The following is a 19,065-nucleotide window of genomic DNA, read 5'->3' as shown; positions in this document are numbered from 1 at the left end:
TAAAATTTCCAAACTTTAAAATGTTGTAACAAATATCGTGATATATAATTTTATATTTTATAATCTTTCAACTTTAGATATTTGGATTTTAATAATTATGAATTAGATAAATTAGAATAAAAACACTACTTAATAAACAAACTGCAACACATAGATTTACACGGGACCAACCTCCCGTGTATTTTGCACGGGTTAAAAGCTAGTAGGAGAATACTTTCTCTCGAATAAAAGGCAAGAACGTGAAAACCCCGCTTGAGAGACTTGATTTGATCTCAGTCGAAAATAAAGAGGGAGAAACTACACAACGCCACAACCTGCTCTTCCCACTCCCCTTCTCACCTTCAGTCTTTCTTCTCCGGCCACCAAAATTACACGAAACACTAATCCGGGTAATATGATTCTGTATTCTTTATTCTTTTCGTCTATTTTTTTCTAGGGTTTTTACAATTACTTCACTTGTGTTTTTTTTTGCTTATGCTTTTGAATTTTCTGCTTTAGGGTTTTACAATTCGTTTCTGAAATTTGAATTTCTTTTTCTTTTTTTTTGCAGTTGATTATTCTTCAGTAAGATCAATTAATCTTGAGAATGGTAATATATTTCTATTTTTTTCTGTTGTTTTACTGCCCTCTCCCCATTTTCAAGGGTTATTTGCTTATTGTTTGTCATTTTTAGCTTCCTCTGTCACTACTGAAGACGGCGCAGGGCCACCCCATGGTTAGAATCTTAATACCCCATTTGCTGTTTAACATTTTCTAAGTTTTAGTAGTTTTCTGATTTTTCAAAAAAATAAAGAGATCCTATTTTGACACTTGAAAGTATAAAGACTTGTTATTGACTGGGTTAAATTTTTGACATACCCAAAATTGTGTTTTTGGTTTATTTCATAACAGTTGGTGGAATTGAAGAATGGGGAGACTTATAATGGGCATTTGGTTAACTGTGATACATGGATGAACATTCATCTTCGTGAAGTAATCTGTACCTCTAAGGTGAATAAAGTCTGACTTTTGATTTGTGGGGTTTACTTTCCTCAAATTTTCGATGTGAAATGTATATTGTAGTTTTCTTCTTTCTCTGGATATGCTTGGTTTTCGTTGTGTGTTTGATCTTGTTGCTTGAATGGTGGTGTTTGTAGGATGGAGACAGGTTTTGGAGAATGCCTGAATGTTATATCCGGGGTAATACTATCAAGTATCTACGAGTACCCGATGAGGTAAGAAATTGATATCTTTTTCTCCTCTGAAGAATTTCGGGGTATATTATGTAATGCATATATGAACCTATTGAATCTTCAGCATGCTATTTCCCCTCTTTTCCTTAAATTTTTTTTATGGTGTTTGAATTATGTGCTCTATTGTATAGGGCAAATGTGTACTCTTGAATCTTTGTTGAAAATCAAAATCCAGAATTATGTGAAGTCCAATGACACCTTTTGTTGCATTGGATTGTCACCATTGCTGGGTCTTAAGAAAGTCCTAGAACCATTTTATGTAGTTAATTATCTGATATGATACTACCCAAACATCATTTTTAATGATTTAGAGCTCAGACCCAAAATTCCAGTAGCATGGTTCCCATTTGAATAACAAATTTAATTCCCAATCATTAGAGAACCTTAAACATGTACAAACAGCAGATATGTTTTCATAAATTGTGATTTAACATCTTATCTTATCTTTTGTCTTTTTTCTGTTCTTCGTTTTACTTTGCCTTGTTTTAATTGTTTTGAGGTATAGTAGCAATATATCTTTTGAACATGTCTACTATCTTAAAATTTAATTGCATATATAACTATGTAAGGCCCACAATATATCTAATTTCTTTTCACGCTTTTGATGTGTACATGGTTGGCTTGATTGGCTTCCCTACTAAGAAGTCCTAGTTCTCTTAGGATACTTTATGTAGTTCCCTATTTCTGTTAGGAAACTATGTAATTTAGGTGTTTAATTTGCATTAGGATTCTTTTACCTATGGGTTTTTACCTTTCACTTGAAAGGGTTTGTTTTCCTATTTTAGGTCTTAATTTAATTTGTGCTAGTTTAATTAATGTTAGGCGTGAGTTTGTTAGGATTAGGCGTGTGAAGAGGATTCCTTGCTTGGTCTCCAAGTAGCTTCTCTATCTAGTTAGTTATTTGTTATTATCTTTAAAGCTTTATTAGTTGCATTAGTTTAGGGCTCTATGTACTATATATATTTCGGTTATCATGAATAGAGTAGTAGTTGATGTTTTGAGTTTACCGTATTCCTTTGTAAATTAACGTTTGCGGAGTGAATTTAAGCTTTGGCTTTGTTTTTTTTTTTTTTTTTTTTTTTTTTTTTTTTTTTTTTTGACATCAAGAAAACGTACATTGATTAAAAGAGGAAATACAACCTAGTGCTAATACAAACACACAGAAAACAAAGGAAAATCTAAAGGAGCTTTATGAGCTCTTACATGCCCTAAAAAACAAAAAGAAACAAAGCCGATACAAAGCCGCCTATTAAGTAGCGCGCCACTGGTCGATAATTGTGCTGATGAAGTGAAAACACTAATGACTGATGGATGTGGTAGGAGAAGCAAATGTCGATCACGATCCGGACAACGAACCAAAGGCAAGATTTGCATCTCGCCGCATGAGCAATCCCAACGAACTTCTGACGTGTGGGATTCTTGGCTCATGATCTGTGGAAGAGTCACATTCCTAGGTGACTCATGACTCTCTGTCGAGAGTATGTCTTGTTTCTCCGTAAAGGAGAAACGGGGTGTGCTGAAATCCACCAGATGATACTGGGGTGCCGCCTGCAGATTTGAAATTTTCAAGGCAAAGACCAGTAAGATCATTGCCAAGCGAAAATGAGAGCTAAACATGGTGAGCTCTCGAAGAAACCTCCGGTTTATGAAACCGGAAAACATAATGTCCAACCATGAAAACCGAACATCGCCTCGACCAAACTCACACTTCTCATCCATCTGACGTACCTGTTCCTTCAACAAACGTTTCAAAAAACCTACTGATTCTATTACTACAACCTTACACCACCATCCCTGATTCAACTTGCAAATAATTTGTAGAACCACCAAACTGATAAATAACCTAACTAGGGGGGAAGGGGAGAGGGAAGCCCAATAACCGGGGGTGAGGAGAGGGATGCCCAAACAAAACGGACCACAACAAGGAATAAGGAATTCGACGAAAACCGAACAGGGGATGGGGTGATTACACAACTAAACCATTCGAACTTAGGAGGGGAACGGGGAGGGGAGGCCCGACTAACTAAAACAGGGGAGGGAGAAGGGAAGCCCGACGAAGGAACAGGGAAAAACAGGATTAAGAGCCACGACAAAACTAAAATAACGACACTAACCGCTAACATTAGCGGCGGAAACAAAGAACAAATACTAACCCAACAAACGAAAAACAAGGGAAGGGGAAGGAGACCTGACTGACGCGACTGGGGAGGGGGGAGGCGGAAGACCCGAACTGGCGGCGACATGAAGCTACACACGGCGGCGACGGACCTCACCTGTGAACAGAGAAGCCCAAAACACGAACAAAAAACCGGCGACGAAGGGAAAGCCAACGAAGCCACTAACCGACGAACACGAAAAAGACAAGCAGCAGGCTCGCCGGCGACGTGCGGCCACCAGCGAGCCTGCTGCGGCGGGGTTTTGTGGCTAGGGTTTTGTGGTTAGGGTAGAGAGAGAAGAGAGAGGCTTAGGGTTTTGTTGTTATTAAGCTTTGGCTTTGAATGCAACTCATAGTTGTTATTAATCCTTGGTTAGGAACTAATAAATTCATATCCTTCATAATCTAACTCGTCCACCCTTAGTGTGCTTGAACTGTGCCTACATTCAATCAAGAATCGAATTAAGCCTTCACTAGTTATGAAGATTTGTGTTCTTGGTTCAAATAACCCTAGATACAATCTTTAGAGCAAAACATTAAAGAACGAGCCTTCAAATTCACATCAGCTTTGACTAAAATTACCCCCAAAACTCGTCTGGGTTACTTTGTATGTTTGTCTTTTCCAAAAGAACGATTCTTCATAAGTTTTCGACATTTGTTATTGTCTCCAACATATAAGGTTGCTTATCCGGCAATCTATGGAGCCTCGTAGTTTGTAAAATGGAAAAGAAGAGTATCTTTGAAAGGAATATATGAGGAAATTAATTTAGGAACAAAAACAAAATAATCATTTTTGCTCAACATTATATTTTGGTTTACAAACCAAAAAAACACATACTTCTCCATTTTAAAGTAAATGAAACACTTGCCATTTTAGGTTGTTTCAGAATAAATATAACATTACTTTATTTGACACACTTCTTTCTATCCCTCTTTTCATCATATGGATCCCTCATTTTTTTTTCTCTGTCTCTCTCCTCGCTGTAATCCCCGTGCCTCTCCTTTTCGTTTATTTTACTTTGGAGGAATTATGTCATTATCCCCTCCGTCCCATGTTAACACTTTCTTTTTCCATCTGCCATACATTAGAGTTTGAACAGTTCTGTTTGGAAAAGAGCCCTAAATTTTGTTACCTCATACTTAACACTTTGGTCCACTTATACTTTTTAATCCCGACCCACCTGATATCATTAAATAAAATATTCCACTACCTCTGATCTCATTACTTTCCCATTACAACAATAACAATTAATAGCACAACATATTAAGTGCTCAAACTAATGTAGGATGATAAGAGTAAATCATTTTTAGCGTACTTCACTAGTGAACCCTCCATTTCTCCTCCACCTATTTCTATCTCTTTTATCCTAACTTAAAGCACCCATCTTAGTTTTTCACCTAAATCAATTCCTCTACCATTAGCAGTGCTCTCACTCACCCACGACCAAAATCCAGGAAGATCTGTTTTTTCTTATCCTTAATCATCTTTGACCAATGCATTATAGATTTAGAGCTCGATTTTGGTCATTTGGTGATTACAACCAATTTTCAGTAGCCGACATGATACATGCTTCAGTTTGAACGTTTTCTCCATTTTTCTAGGATCGATTTTCCAATTCGTAAATAATGTAAGATCATTGGCATATTAGTAAAAAGAGAGCTTCAATGACAACTTGCTGAACAGAAAGTTCCATCAGTCTATAGGCTGTTATTTCTGCCGGGTTGCCAAAACGGGTGCATATACCCCCCCCCCCCCAAAAAAATGCCATTTTTTTCTTTCTTTACTCTCCCTGCATGCCATTTTCCTAGTAAGTTGAGCTCAAATGACCAAATCAAAAAGGTATTAGATAGCTGGCTTCGATTTGAAATGGGAAAGAAGGGTAAAAGTCCAACAAAAGAAAAAAGATTTCAGGGGTGTATGATACCCTTTTTTTTATTTATCACAACAGCAAAAAAGATGTGGAGCGTCATTTATTGATTAATTTTTGTTGCTGGAGCTCTTCTATTTACTAATATGTCAATGACCAATTCGTTTCACCAGTTTAGTTTTTTATTTTTTTGAGAGGTTCACCAATTTGGCCTTCTTTTGTGGTATTATTCTTGGGCTTGCAGTGAAGTGAGGGATTGAGTTGGCAGAGAAGCTGTGTTAGGCGGAAGGTTTTCAGTTGGGCAGAATAGGTTATGTTGGTACAGGAATTAGGGAGGGATGCTATTATGGGTAGTGGTAACGCCGGGGTGTTTGGGCAGCTGTAAGGGGCTTCTGCTCTTGGTTCTGGATCAGTAGGCTTCAGATATCCAAAAGCCCAACACGAGGAACTAAAATCTGAGGGAGGGGGAGATGAAAATTAAATATTTTTATAAAGAGAAAAGAGGAGGGACTGTTTCTTGAGAACTTAGTTTTAAAAAGTGCGCCCAAGGCGAGGGGTGAGTCCAGGCGTGAGGAAAATCACATCCGAAGACCTAGGTGAAGTGACCTACGAGAAGCGCATGGCTATCGCCTTGGACGCTTACTGGGAAAACGCGAGAGAGAAAGAGGAGATCTGAGTTTAGAACTAGAAATCATTAAATTTTCTGTAAATTAAAACTTACCCATGCTTTAGGAGTTAAATTCGAGTAAGATTGAGCATTTAATTGCATAAAATTGCTTCAATTTGAATCCTAAATAAAAAAATCCCCAATTTTATGAAACCCTAATTCTTAGAATTTGGTAAAAGTTGACAATAGAAGGTCAATCTTCATGACAGTGGCTGCCGACCAGACTGCTCCATGGTTAGTGGCCCGGTAGCCATCGCCGGTAAAGCATTTTGGCAGATCAGCCGTGATTTGCAGTGATCTTCTCTTCGAACTTTTCGTTACGGTTCCAAGTTGCTTGATAGGGCACTTAATCACTTTATTTTATTGTGAGTTGTGACTTGTGAGCTGTACCCACTACCAAGATAAGGAATCGTGACTTCACGTGTTCTCTTTTTCTCTCTTTCTAATTTTTTTTCTTTTTTTCTGTTTTCTTCTTTCTTTTTTCTTTTTCTTCACATCTCCTCTTCACTTCTGTTATGTGCTCACTTCTGCTGCACTTTTTATTTTCTTGATGAACCTCACTTCTGATCCTGTTCTTCTTAGCATTGTTCAGATTTTTTTTTAACAACAGTAGGTGGTATATTTTATATTAGCTAATTTTACAATCAGCAGGTATTTTTTTTTAATTACAGCAGCTAATACTTTGTTAATTATTATGTGTTTTGAGTGTAAAATATGTTCTATAATTTCTTGTTATGATTTATCACTTAAGGTGCGCCTCGCCTACAAGATGCGCGCGCCTTCGCCTTGTGCCTCCCTTCGCCTTGTGCCTCCCTTCGCCTTGCGCTTTGCGCCTCGATGCCCCTCGCGCCTTTTAAACTAAGCTTCAGAACATCTAACTAAATGTCCTATTATTATATCATGCACTCATGCTACTATGTTACACTGCCTATCTATATGCATTGACTTAGGCCTGAATAATTGTTGCTTTCTGCCTCAGCTTTATTTTAATAGCTCTCACAAAGTTAAAACATCAAATTATACCTCTTACAGAATCTTTTGTCTGAACTGTTGCCCTTCTTTTTTGGTGCGTTTACTGAATAGGTCATTGACAAAGTCCAGGAGGAGAAGAGCCGCACAGGTACTACTCTTTCATATGTCCATTCGGATGAAAAGGCTAAATTCATTTCTGTAATAATTCAGTTGTGGACAAGGTTACCTAATTCTCGGAACGCGATTCGCTAGTCGAAGAATTCGGATCGCGATGGGTTTTTCTTTTGGTACGGATTTTAGGAACATAATTCGATGGAACATAATACGCGCTGATTATGAATTTTAAAAAGATAAACTGACCTTAGTTGGTTAACAGCTATTTTATCAATTTTTTAAAAAAGTTTCATAAACAACTAATGTGAAAAAAACTATCTATATTCCGTGTTATATTTTAAATTTTAGATGATATGACTTTGAATGAAAAGATAAAGCTATTCTTATTGCATGAAGGAAAGCGCCTACTTAATGTTCTTATTTTCCCCATGTAGCGCAACTAAGAAAAAACTCCAACCACATATATACCACGTGAGCAAATACCATTAAGGGGAAAAGAAATAACCCCACTTCCCCAGACCCCACCCATCTGTAAACAGATTGAACGAACTAGGGGAAAAAAGGGAATTTCTTTTTAAGAAGAGTAGAAGACAAGCACACTGCAGCAAGCTTCTTACTTCGCTGGGGAAGACAACCGGAGAAGACAACCTCATTATACACTCCCAAACGACGATCAAAACACTTCAATCCACTCGATTTCAAATTCCTATCAAAAGCCCCATAATTAAAGCACAAATTATGTTATATTTTCCCTTCATTTAACAAAATTAGGGTTTACGTAGATCCTAAATCTCGATTCACCATTTGAAACGCCAATTTTGCTGATCTAAGTCACATTCCCTACCGATTTGGTGCGGAAACGAATTGCGTTTGAGAACAGACGAATTGAAACATGATTCGTGGTAGGGGCTAATTAGGTAACCCTGGTTGTGGTAATGAAATTTTAGGAACTAGAGAAGAATCTTGGTTTGTTTCTGATCTCATGTATTTGCTCCTTTCAGATAGGAAGCCTCCTGGTGTAGGGCGTGGGAGAGGAAGGGGTAGAGAAGATGGCCCTGGGCGGCAGACAAAAGGCATTGGACGTGGTATTGATGATGGAGGTAGAGGTGCTGGAGGCAGAGGTCGCAGTGGCCCTGGTGGGAAGCCTGGTGGAAAAGGTACTGTTTTCTCCCCCTTTGTGAATCTATTGTACAGTTATAGCTTGGAAGAAGCATACACCATCTGTACAAATGTTTATTATATTGGTACTAGTCCAAGCGTATGGTGGCCCCTCTGACCCTTCCACATCCCAATGTTACATCGAGTTCATATCATAGCACTTTGGCATAGAAGTCTAATTTGGAGCATCATTGATTTTTGTAGTACCTGGAGGCAGAGGTCGATGAAGTGTAGCTAGGATTGGCCGATCCACTGGTTGCTTTGAGGTGGTGGTTTGCTGCTTTTGATGCATTTACCACCGTTGGATTAATATTATTTTGCCAAAACAGGACAATGAGCATGAGTGTGAGGATGTGATTAGAAAAACCATCTATGTGAATCAAGTTTTTGGATTACAGTTTTCTACTATGATAATGTAATGTATCTTTTGATAGGTTGTATAACAGCTTGAGACTTTGAGTTGTCCTTTATTCCTATTTGTGGCTGCATTTTCTGTGTTTTTCTTTCACTTTGCTTTTCAAAGTGGTCATTCTGAAGCCGCAGCGAGTGACGCCTGTCGCCCAGAGCAAGTATCGTTGGTTTTGCTAGCCAGTAGCCAATCACTTCATTTAGCATGGATTATGTGTTGCGTGGCAGTAACTATTAAAATGAATTTTTGGTATGGTTAATGCTCTTGTCAAAACCATTGCTATCGGATAAGTGGTTAATTTTAGGGTCTATTCAAATAAGTGGTTCTTACGCTTTTCACTATAAAAGGGTTTTAATTAGAACCTAATCCTCTATGCGTGTGTATATATATATATATTATATATATTATATATATATATATATATATATATATATAGATGTTAGATCACATAGGAATGCTCCTTACATGAGAAATGAGAATGAATCTCAATCATACGATTGGTTTAGAATTACAACACTTATTCATTAGAGTTATAACCCTCTAAAAAATTTTGAATTCAAAATTTTTTTTGTTCTTTTTGAATTTGAAAATTCAAATATTTCGTTTTTGGAGTTACATCACTTTTTCATTAGAGTTACATCACTGTTTTATAAGAGTTATAGCGTGTAAAATTCATTCTCATTTCTCATATATATATATATATATATATATGTCACAGGGATACTCTAGAGGTCCAACAAGCCTAAGTGAAGATGTTTCCCTAATTGATATTGAAGCAGCATTGGATCAAGAAGAATAAAACGAGGCGTTTTATTTCTAGTTCCATTGTAAAGGAACGGGTAAAGATGGTAAGGAACTGTGGCAATTTTTGTTTGAGAATGATAGTCTGTTCCTTTGTAAGGTAAAGACGAATTGGCACTAAACTAATGAGTTAAAGAAACTAACAAATAAAAGGAACTAGACTTAGACTTGAAGCATTACAACGGTACATTGATGACAGTTGAGAAGATAATGCCTAGAATATAGTTAACTGTTTTTATCTAAGTAAATATGATTTTATGGAAAATCTTTTTAAGGAAAATATTTTATTTATCAAAAAGATAATAAAAATATTATTCGATTTTTACGGAATTTATTTAAAGATAATATTTTTATTAAAAGAATTTAATTTCAGATTTAATATTTAATATGTTTTAAATTAAATCTGATTTTCGAGTAATGCTCAAAGTAGTTATTATAATTTAGGAGAAGTAACTAAAAATATGCCCACGTCTAAACACTGATCATGGGATGTTTTGAGGAACGTGTTTCTTGGGGTAAGGAACATCATGGGATAATGGTTTTTCACAAACGCATGTTTCAATTCCCACGTTCTAAATTCCTGTCACTATAAATAATAATGTCTAAGTAAGTTCCAAATTGTGTCTGACTAAGTGTTTTAGTGAGTTTAATAAAAAAGTGTCAGTGCCTTAATTCTCTCATAATAGCCATTTGTTCTTTGCTTCTTACTCTAATTCCACTAAGCTTATTTCGATCTATTGTTTTGGTTTTTGGGGTAAGGGACTTGAGTGAAGTTCTGTAAGAGAGAAGCTTTGAGTAAAGCTAGAAAGAGTGAGAAAACTTCGAGTGAAGTTGAGAGGAACTGCTGTTAAGGAAACAGTGGCTCAAGAACTTGAGTTTAGGAACTCAAGGTGTGTCTTGTAAGTAGAATTAGGATGTAACAGAGTTGTTTGGCGTAATTAGTGAAAGAGTTGAGTTTAAAATTCCTAGTGGTCGAGGTTGTTTCTTCTTGTTGGGCCCAAGAATTTTTCCTCGTAAAAATCCCTTGTGTTCCTTTTTAGCTTGTTTATTTGTTTAAGTTTGAATTTCCGCAAAAAGTTACGTTTATTTCTACACATACAATTCACCCCCCCATCTTGTAGTGTTCCTAGTGAAATAACAATTGGTATCATAGCCATATCTCATGAAAGATAGGAAACCCTATTGAGAAAAGGATTCAAGGAACAATGAATACCATTGAGAAACTTGAGGAAGGTTACTCTAGACAAAGGTCGTCTCCCATGTTCAATGGGAAGTTCTACTCCTATTGGAAGAACCGAATGGAGATATTCATCAAGGCTGAAAATTACCAGGTATGGAGAGTCATTGAAGTTGGTGATTTCGAGACCACAACTACAAATGACAAAAATGAGGTAATTCTAAAACCCTTCTCTGAATATGACAAAGCTGATTTTGAAAAAATGGAAGTAAATGCCATGGCTGTTAAATTGTTGCATTACGGACTTGGACCCCATGACAATAATGGATAATGAGAATGCAAATCCGCAAAGCAAATATGGGACTTACTAGAAGTAACCCATGAAGGAACTAATGAAGTCAAAAGATCTAAAATTAATTTACTAATGAATCAATATGAACTGTTCTCCATGAAGACTAAGGAAAATATTCAAGTGATGTTTACTCGTTTCACTAACATTATTAATGAGTTAGCTTCTCTTGAAAAGTTTATTTCATCAGAGGAACATGTTCGAAAGGTTCTTAGGAGTCTTCCTAAGGACAGATGGATGGCTAAGGTCACTGCTTTACAAGAAACCAAAGATTTCACTAAGTTCAATTTGGAACAGCTGGCTGGGTCACTTATGACTCATGAGCTTCACCTTGACACTGAGTATGGTGAAAGCTCCAAATCAAAGTCCATTTCTCTCAAAGCAGATGATGAAGATGACTCTGACTCAGAAAAAGAGGAAGCAACACTCATGGTTCAAAAATTTCGAAAGATGTACAGGAACATGAAAAATGGGAACTTTAAAGGTAAGACTAAAAGGTTTTCTAACAAAACTGCGTGTCATAAATGTGGAAGTACAGATCACTTCATCAATGAATGTCCACTTTGGGAAATGATAAAACCAAAGAAAGGAACAAGGAACGCTTTGCTGAAAGGAACAAGGAATCAAAGACACCTTTCTCTAAGGCAAACGTTCGAAAGGCAATGATAGCTACTTAGGGAGATTTAGAGACGAAAGAAGAAGAACAACAACAAACTGAAGAAACTGTAAATCTTTGCCTCATGGCAAACATTGATGAAAAAGAAGATGAAGAGAATGTTGAGGTAAGCCAACATGGACTTAAGTCAGACCTAGATTGGAAAACTAGCGCTGAAATATATGATCTTCTTTATGATGCAATTCTTGAAATGTAGAGATAAACGTGAAAAATGTGAACAAACTGAACAAGCTCTTAAAGTCTGCAAAGAACACATAAATTGGCTTAAGAAAATGAGAACAGATGTTGAAACTAGATTCTTTGATTTGTTTGACAAAAACTTAAAAATCAAAGAATATTATGAAAGTGTGAAAAATGAAAATTATCTAATCACTTTAGAAATTTCACACTTGAAGGAGTTTGTCCCTGTTCTAAGTTCCTTTGAGATTAGATCAACCACTTTGAAAGGATACAGATCTGAGATCGAAAATTTGAATAAAGAAAAAACAGATTTGAAGGAACAGATTTGTAATCCTAAGAAGGAACTGGTTGTTGCAAGGAACAGAGGCAAAACGATGGCTATTCCTAAGTGGATTAAAGAACCAAGAGAAAAGAAGGTATTGGTTTTGAAAACTACAAGAAAAGGAACAAGACCAAGAAATATGTTAACCTACCTAGCGATAAATTCTGTATGTATTGTGGAAAGGTAGGTCATTACATAAACCAATGTCAACTAAAAACTGAGATGATTGACAAGAATGTGAAGATAACTAACAAAAAATGGGTTGTCAAATCAAGTCCTAGTCAAGAACAGGAACCCACGAAAGAAGGGGTTCCTACAACTAACAATTAGTTGATTTTTTGCAGGTTGAGTGAGGGGGAACAACACATGGTATCTTGATAGTGGTTGTTCCAAGCACATGACAGGAGACAAAACTAAGTTTCTCTCACTCTCAACCTACAAAGGTGGAAGTGTGACATTTGGTGACAATAAGAAAGGTAACATAATTGTCATGGGCAAGGTCGATAAGTCACCATCACACTCCATTGAGAATGTCTTTTTAGTTGAAGGTCTAAAACATAATCTATTGAGTATTTTCCAATTCTGTGATAAGGGAAATGTTGTCGAATTTAATAACGAAAAATGCTTGATCATTAACATTAAAACTAAGAAAGTTATCTTGGAACGAACAAGGAAAGAGAACACATATATTGTGGATCTTCATCTTGTTCCTAAAATCAACTTAACATGTCTTAGTGTAATTGAAGTTGATTCACTTCTTTGGCATAAGCGTCTAGGACATGCTAGCTTCTCGTTACTTGAAAAACTTAAATCAAAAGATCTCGTATTAGGATTAGCATCTTTAAAATTTAATATTGATCAAGTTTGTGATGCATGTGCTCGAGTAAAGCAAGTTAGATGCTCTTTCAAATCTAAAACTATAGTAAGCACCACTAAACCATTAGAGCTAATTCATATGGGTTTATGTGGACCATGAGAATTCAAAGTAGAAGTGGAAAGAGGTATGTATTAGTTATTGTCGATGATTACTCTAGGTATACATGTGGTTATTTTCCTCTAGAAAGATGAACTTATGATGAGTTCCTTGTCTTTGCTAAAAGAGTTCAACATTTGAGTGGTCATAAAATAATGCATATTAGATCCGATCATGGTAAAGAATTTGAAAATTATAAATTTATGACTTAAGCAGAGATAATGGCCTGGATCATAATTTTTCTGCCCTAGACACCACAACAAAATGGTGTTGTAGAAAGGAAAAATAGAACTTTGGAAGAAATGTCTAGAACTATGTTAATTGCTAGTGACTTCCAAGGAACTTTTGGGCTGAAGCTGTTAAACTGCTTGTCACATAATAATCTGCCATGATGAGACCTATCATTAAACAAAACTCCTTATGAGCTTTACTTTGGAAAGAAACCCAATATCACTTATTTAGAATATTTGGCTGCAAATGTTTTGTTCATAATAATGGGAAAGATAATCTTGGAAAATTTGACGTAAGGAGTGATGAAGCAATATTCTTAGGATACCCATCACATAGTAAAGCTTATAGAGTTTATAATAAAAGAACTATGTGTGTCGAAGAGAGTATTCACATAATCTTTGATGAATCTGACAAATTCAATCCAAGCATATAGGTTGATGAGTATGAGATTGGGTTGGTACAACCAAGTGAGAAAAATGCAGATTCAAATGAACAAGAAGAAGTAAAAGAGGAAAGGAACGAAGAAAATGAAAATAATCACAACAATGATATTCCTGTTCCACAAGGTGAAGGAGTGTTCTGTTCCTCAAGATGAAGGAACTGAGTCTACATATGGCTAACAGAGGAACAACTGATCATAGCTCCTCATCTACTCAAGGAACTCACGAGGAACAACCTGTTCCTATAAGAGAATTTCAACCGAAACCTTGGAGACAACAAAAGTCACATCCAATGGAACTCATAATCAGTGACATATCAAAGGTACGCAAACTAGATCTCAGTTAAGGAATTTTTGTGCATTTCATGCGTTCCTATCAATGATGGAACCACAAAATCATGAAGAACCCTAACTGACTCTGATTGGATCACTGCTATGCAAGCTGAATTAAATGAGTTCAAAAGAAACAAGGTATGGCATCTAGTTCCTTCTTCTAAACAACAAAAAGTAATTGGCTTAAAATGGGTGTTTAGAAACAAACTAGATGAATATGGAACCATTGTAGAACAAAGCTAGACTTGTAGTAAAAGGTTATAATCAACAAGAAGGAATAGACTATGAAGAAACCTTTGCTCCTGTAGCTAGATTAGAAGCCATTAGAATTCTAATTGCATTTGCTGCTTATATGGGATTTAAATTATATCAAATGGATGTTAAGTGTGCATTTCTAAATGGCTATCTAAATGAAGATGTATGTGTTGAACAACCTCTTGTATTTGAAAACAATAATCTCCAAACCATGTCTACAAGCTTGACAAGGCTCTTTATGGGTTAAAGCAAGCGCCTAGATCATGGTATGAGAGATTATCAAAGTTCCTTTTAGAAAACAATTTTAAAAGAGGAAAGGTGGATAAAACCTTGTTCCTAAAATCGAAAGGAACTGACATTTTGCTTGTTCAAATATATGTTGATGACATCATATTCGGAGCAACAAATGAAACATTATGCAAAGAATTCTCAAATCTCATGAGTAATGAATTTGAAATGAGTATGATGGGTGAGTTAAATTTCTTTCTTGGGTTACAAATTAAGCAAACTGAAAAGGGAATAATGTTCACAACAAAAATACATAAAGGAACTGTTAAAGAAATATGGCCTCGAAAACTCAAAGATAAATCACACTCCTATGGGAACTTCAACTAGATTAGATGAAGACTCCATAGGAACAAGTGTTGATCAAACAAAATATAGAGGAATGATTGGTTCACTTTTGTATCTAACTGCTAGTCGTCCAGACATAGCTTTCAGTGTTGGTTTGTGTGCTAGATTTCAAGCTAATCCAAGGAATCTCATTTAACCGCCGTGAAGAGAATTCTTAGATATCTTAAAGGAACAGATGATCTTGGACTCTACTATCCAAGAAGTGACACATTTGAGTTAAAAGGATATGCTGATGCTGATTATGCTGGAGATCTTGTAAATAGTAGGTATGGTTAATTTCTTAGTCATAGTTTAGTTTCTTGGAGCACCAAGAAACAAAACACAATCGCTTTATCCACTGCTGAAGCAGAATATGTAGTTGCTGCTGCATGTTGCTCTCAAATGCTTTGGATGAAGCAACAACTATGTGACTATGGTATAAACTTTAATTGTGTTCCTGTTTATTGTGATAATACTAGTGCCATTAGTATTTCAAAAGATCCAGTGCATCATTCAAGATTAAGCATATACATATCAGACATCACTTTCTAAAAGAAAATGTGGAAAAAGGTTTGATTAAACTTGAGTTTTGTCAAACTGAAAATCAAATTGCTGAATACTAACTAAGCCTCTACAAAGAGATAGATATGAAAAATTAAGGCTTGAGTTAGGTTAATAAAATTAAGTATTGTTCCTATTCCATTCCCCATGTTTGAATTAATTTGACTTACTCTATGTGATAGGAAGTGATTGTGATTGATTGCCTAAGACCATTGCAAAATAAGATGTTAAAAACATAAACATGAATTCAAAGGAATAAAACAACTCACAAATGTCACATAATACTCCCCTTACTGTTCCTAAGTTAAAGAAACATGCATAATATGAAGAACGTTGATATGTAGCATAAGTTGTTCCTATAGCACAAGTTCCTTAGTTTTTATTTTCTTTCCAAAATTAAAAATCCATAAAAATCTAAAAAGATCCGAAAATCCCAAAAATATAGGAATCAGATTTAATTAATTCATGATTCTCATGCATTTCACAAAATGGATTTCTTCTGTTACATGCATTTCTTCTCCTTCTTTATTTCATCCCAAAACCATGTTCCTTAGTCTCTTCATCTTCACCATTGTTTATCCTTTTCACACCTCTTCACATACCATAAAACTCCAAACTCACTTCACAAAATGGCAAAAACCTTACGCAATTCACCTTTTCCAAACACAAAATCTTCCAAAACCTCTAAAATGGAAAACCCATCTTCTCCTACCAAAACCCTAGAAACCGAAAAAATTCAAGAAACACCCATGGTGGAAGAAGAACAAAAATTATAATCACCAAGAAGAAGTGTGAGAAGGAGAAAATTGATTGGGGAGGATAATGAAGAAGAATCCCCGGAACAATCTCAGGGGGAAGAAGAGGTTACCCCTGTTCCTTCCAGAGGAACTGCTACTTCTTCCTCCAAGAAACGAGTGGAAAAAAGTGAATCAAGGTATGTTTTAGGTTTTTGTGTCGATTTAGAATGGGCAAAAGAGGTGAAATTCAATGAATTGACTGATATTCTAAGGAACAAGGTATGGAATACCTGTTTTAACATGCATTTAACAATGTCCTAGTTCCTTTAGCTATTGCTGAGTTTTGTGCAAATTTTGCTAACACTGATGGAATTTGCACTACTGAAGTAAGGGGGAAGAAAATAAAATTTTCTAAAGAAACTTTGGCAAAGATTTGGGAAGTTCCTTGCAAAGGAACTGATGTGTACTTTAAACGAAAAGGAATTGTTTACTTTCCCAATTTTCCCCAAGACAAGATTGTTGAATCTTTAGGGGGAACTGCTGGCCAAAATAAAATCAACCATAACCTACTCTCTCCTGTCCACAAAATACTGTTTAACATAGTTTGGAGAGCACTCATTCCTTGAACAGAAAAGAAGAATGAAGTGGGTATCTTGGAACTGTGTTATATGTTCTGCCTTGACCACCACATCCAAATAAACTTCCCTTCTCTTTTCATCCAACATCTTACTCATTGCATTGAAAACAATTGTGTAGTTGGCTATGGAGCTTTAATTACTTCTCTCCTTCATCACTTTAAAGTAAAAATAACAGGATGGCCTACATTGGGAATTAAGCAAGGAAATATCCTAAATGAGAAAACACTTCATGGTTTGGATCTCTCTGAGGGAGTACTAACTCATGGGAGAACTGCTCCCAGTTCCTCTAGCATGAGGAAACTGCCTAGGACAGTGGAAGAGGAACTGGGTGACGTTATTTTCGAGGAACAAGCTCCTGCTCCCACTGAACCAAAGAAACCGAAACCTAAGAGACGCAAAACAATAGTAAAAAAGCCTAGCCCTCTTGTTCCTAAAAGAGTTAGGCAGAGCTCTAGACTAAAAATTGCTCAAACTCCCCTTGTTCCTTCCAACAAGGGCTCTCCATTAGTACTTTCTGATGCGGAGGAACAGGAACATAACTCTCCTAAGGAACCAACTCCTCCATCCTCACCAAAAATCTCTGTTCCCCACACAAACCTCTCTTCCATCTCTCCCTCATCCTTCTCTGTTCCTTCTAGCTTTGAACAGTTAAAGGATGAGTTGACTGGTCCCAATTCCTTCTCCACCACCTCTACTGATCTTCCACCACGATCACCTTTTCTTCCTCCTATTTATACCACCACTTCTCCATCTGTTTCTAGTCCAGGACTTGATGGTCCTTCAAAAGAAACCACCCCAGTTCCTCCACCAAAATCACCTACTGCCTCTGTATCTAAGGGTGAGGAACAAGTTCCTTCTGATGATTGTGGCTGGGTAAATGAAGTTTGTCTTCCTGCACAACACATGATAAAATTTTATAATCACCTTCACTGGACTTTAGATGCCAAAACTAATAAGATGCTGGGTTTAATGAAAGTTCTTAGTGATACAGTGATTGATCAACAGAACAAGATGAAGACAATGGCCCAAGCCCTTGAGAGTTTGAAGCAGCGAATTGGTGAAAATCATGGAGAGGTGATGAAGAAATTTGAGGATGTGGTTGAAAAAAGAAGTTGTTGAGGAACACCATTCCCCTTCCCTTCCTAGTTCTTAGTTCTTGTTCTTCTTCGAGGAACAAGACTGATTAGCTTTATTTTCTTTTTCTTTTTCTTTCTTTGTCTGTTTTTGTACTTAAAGGAACAAGTGCTATATATCTATGACTTTTGCTATTTTATCTTTGTGTGTGATTTTTGTGCATAATTTCTTACTTGGAATGGCTAGTATTCGGTAATTGATATTTGAGTTAGTCTACCCTTTGACTATTCTAACTTAACCATTTTTTTTTTGTGCTTGCTCATGGTCTCAAGTTCTTGATCACAATTCGTGAAATCACGCAGAGTTTGCTCTTTTTGAAGATGACAAAGGGGGAAAAGATTAAGGAACAAACTAAAAATAAAATAAAAAATAAATATATATTTTTAAGGTAAATGAAAAATCAAAATTAAGATACTTTAATCCTGTTTTATTTTTCATTTCCTGCTTTATTATTTTGTCTTTTTCATTCGTTAATATTATTTGTTATTTCCTTAGTTTGTACCTTTGTTGTCATCATCAAAAAGGGGGAAATTGTTGAACCCTAGTTTTGATGATGATAATGGAACAAAGATGCAAACTAAGTAATGGACTAACGAGTTATTTAAGTGCATGAATTTCAAGGTATCATTGAAAGGAACAAAGAGAATACTAAGTCAAGGAAGAAATCAAGTTTGGATTTTGAAGACTAAGTGAAGATGTTTCCCTAATTGATTCTGGAGCAGCATTGGAGCAAGAAGAATAAAGCGAGGCGTTTTATTTCTAGTTCCATTGTAAAGGAACAAGTAAAGATGGTAAGGAACTGTGGAGGTTTTTATTTGAGAATGATAGTCTGTTCCTTTGTAAGGTACAGACGAATTGACACTAAACTAATGAGTTAAAGGAACTAACAAATAAAAGGAACTAGACTTAGGCTTGAAGCATTACAACGATACATTGATGACAGTTGAGAAGATAATGCCTAGAATATAGGTGACCGTTTTTATTTAAGGAAAAATATGATTTTATGGCAAATCTTTTTAAGGATAAGATTTATTTTTCAAAAAGATAATAAAAATATTATTCGTTTTTTACG

General features: G+C 36.0%; 2 protein-coding genes across 2 annotated transcripts in view; both read left to right on the top strand.

Moving 5' to 3' along the window:
• Positions 1–230: 230 nt before the first annotated feature.
• On the top strand, positions 231–8,654 carry LOC104899093 (sm-like protein LSM4). The gene is made up of 8 exons (XM_010686230.4): positions 231–389; positions 551–589; positions 674–715; positions 892–990; positions 1,137–1,214; positions 7,006–7,042; positions 8,010–8,165; positions 8,371–8,654. Exons 2-8 carry the CDS (start codon positions 587–589, stop codon positions 8,391–8,393), a joined length of 438 nt encoding a protein of 145 aa, XP_010684532.1. The 5' UTR covers positions 231–389; positions 551–586; the 3' UTR covers positions 8,394–8,654.
• Positions 8,655–17,150: 8,496 nt separating this feature from the next.
• LOC104899140 (uncharacterized) overlaps positions 17,151–19,065 on the top strand; it is a 13,393-nt gene continuing 11,478 nt past the window's right edge. Inside the window, exons 1-2 of the mRNA XM_010686277.2 lie at positions 17,151–17,697; positions 17,800–17,933. Coding sequence (XP_010684579.2) covers positions 17,151–17,697; positions 17,800–17,933 — 681 coding nt within the window. The remainder of the gene's footprint in view (positions 17,698–17,799; positions 17,934–19,065) is intronic.

Source organism: Beta vulgaris, chromosome 7 (assembly GCF_026745355.1).
Source record: "Beta vulgaris subsp. vulgaris cultivar EL10 chromosome 7, EL10.2, whole genome shotgun sequence".
Classification (NCBI taxonomy): Eukaryota; Viridiplantae; Streptophyta; class Magnoliopsida; order Caryophyllales; family Amaranthaceae; genus Beta; species Beta vulgaris.
The sequence above is the reverse complement of the archived record's forward strand: the minus strand, read 5'-3'. Positions and strand labels throughout refer to the sequence as shown.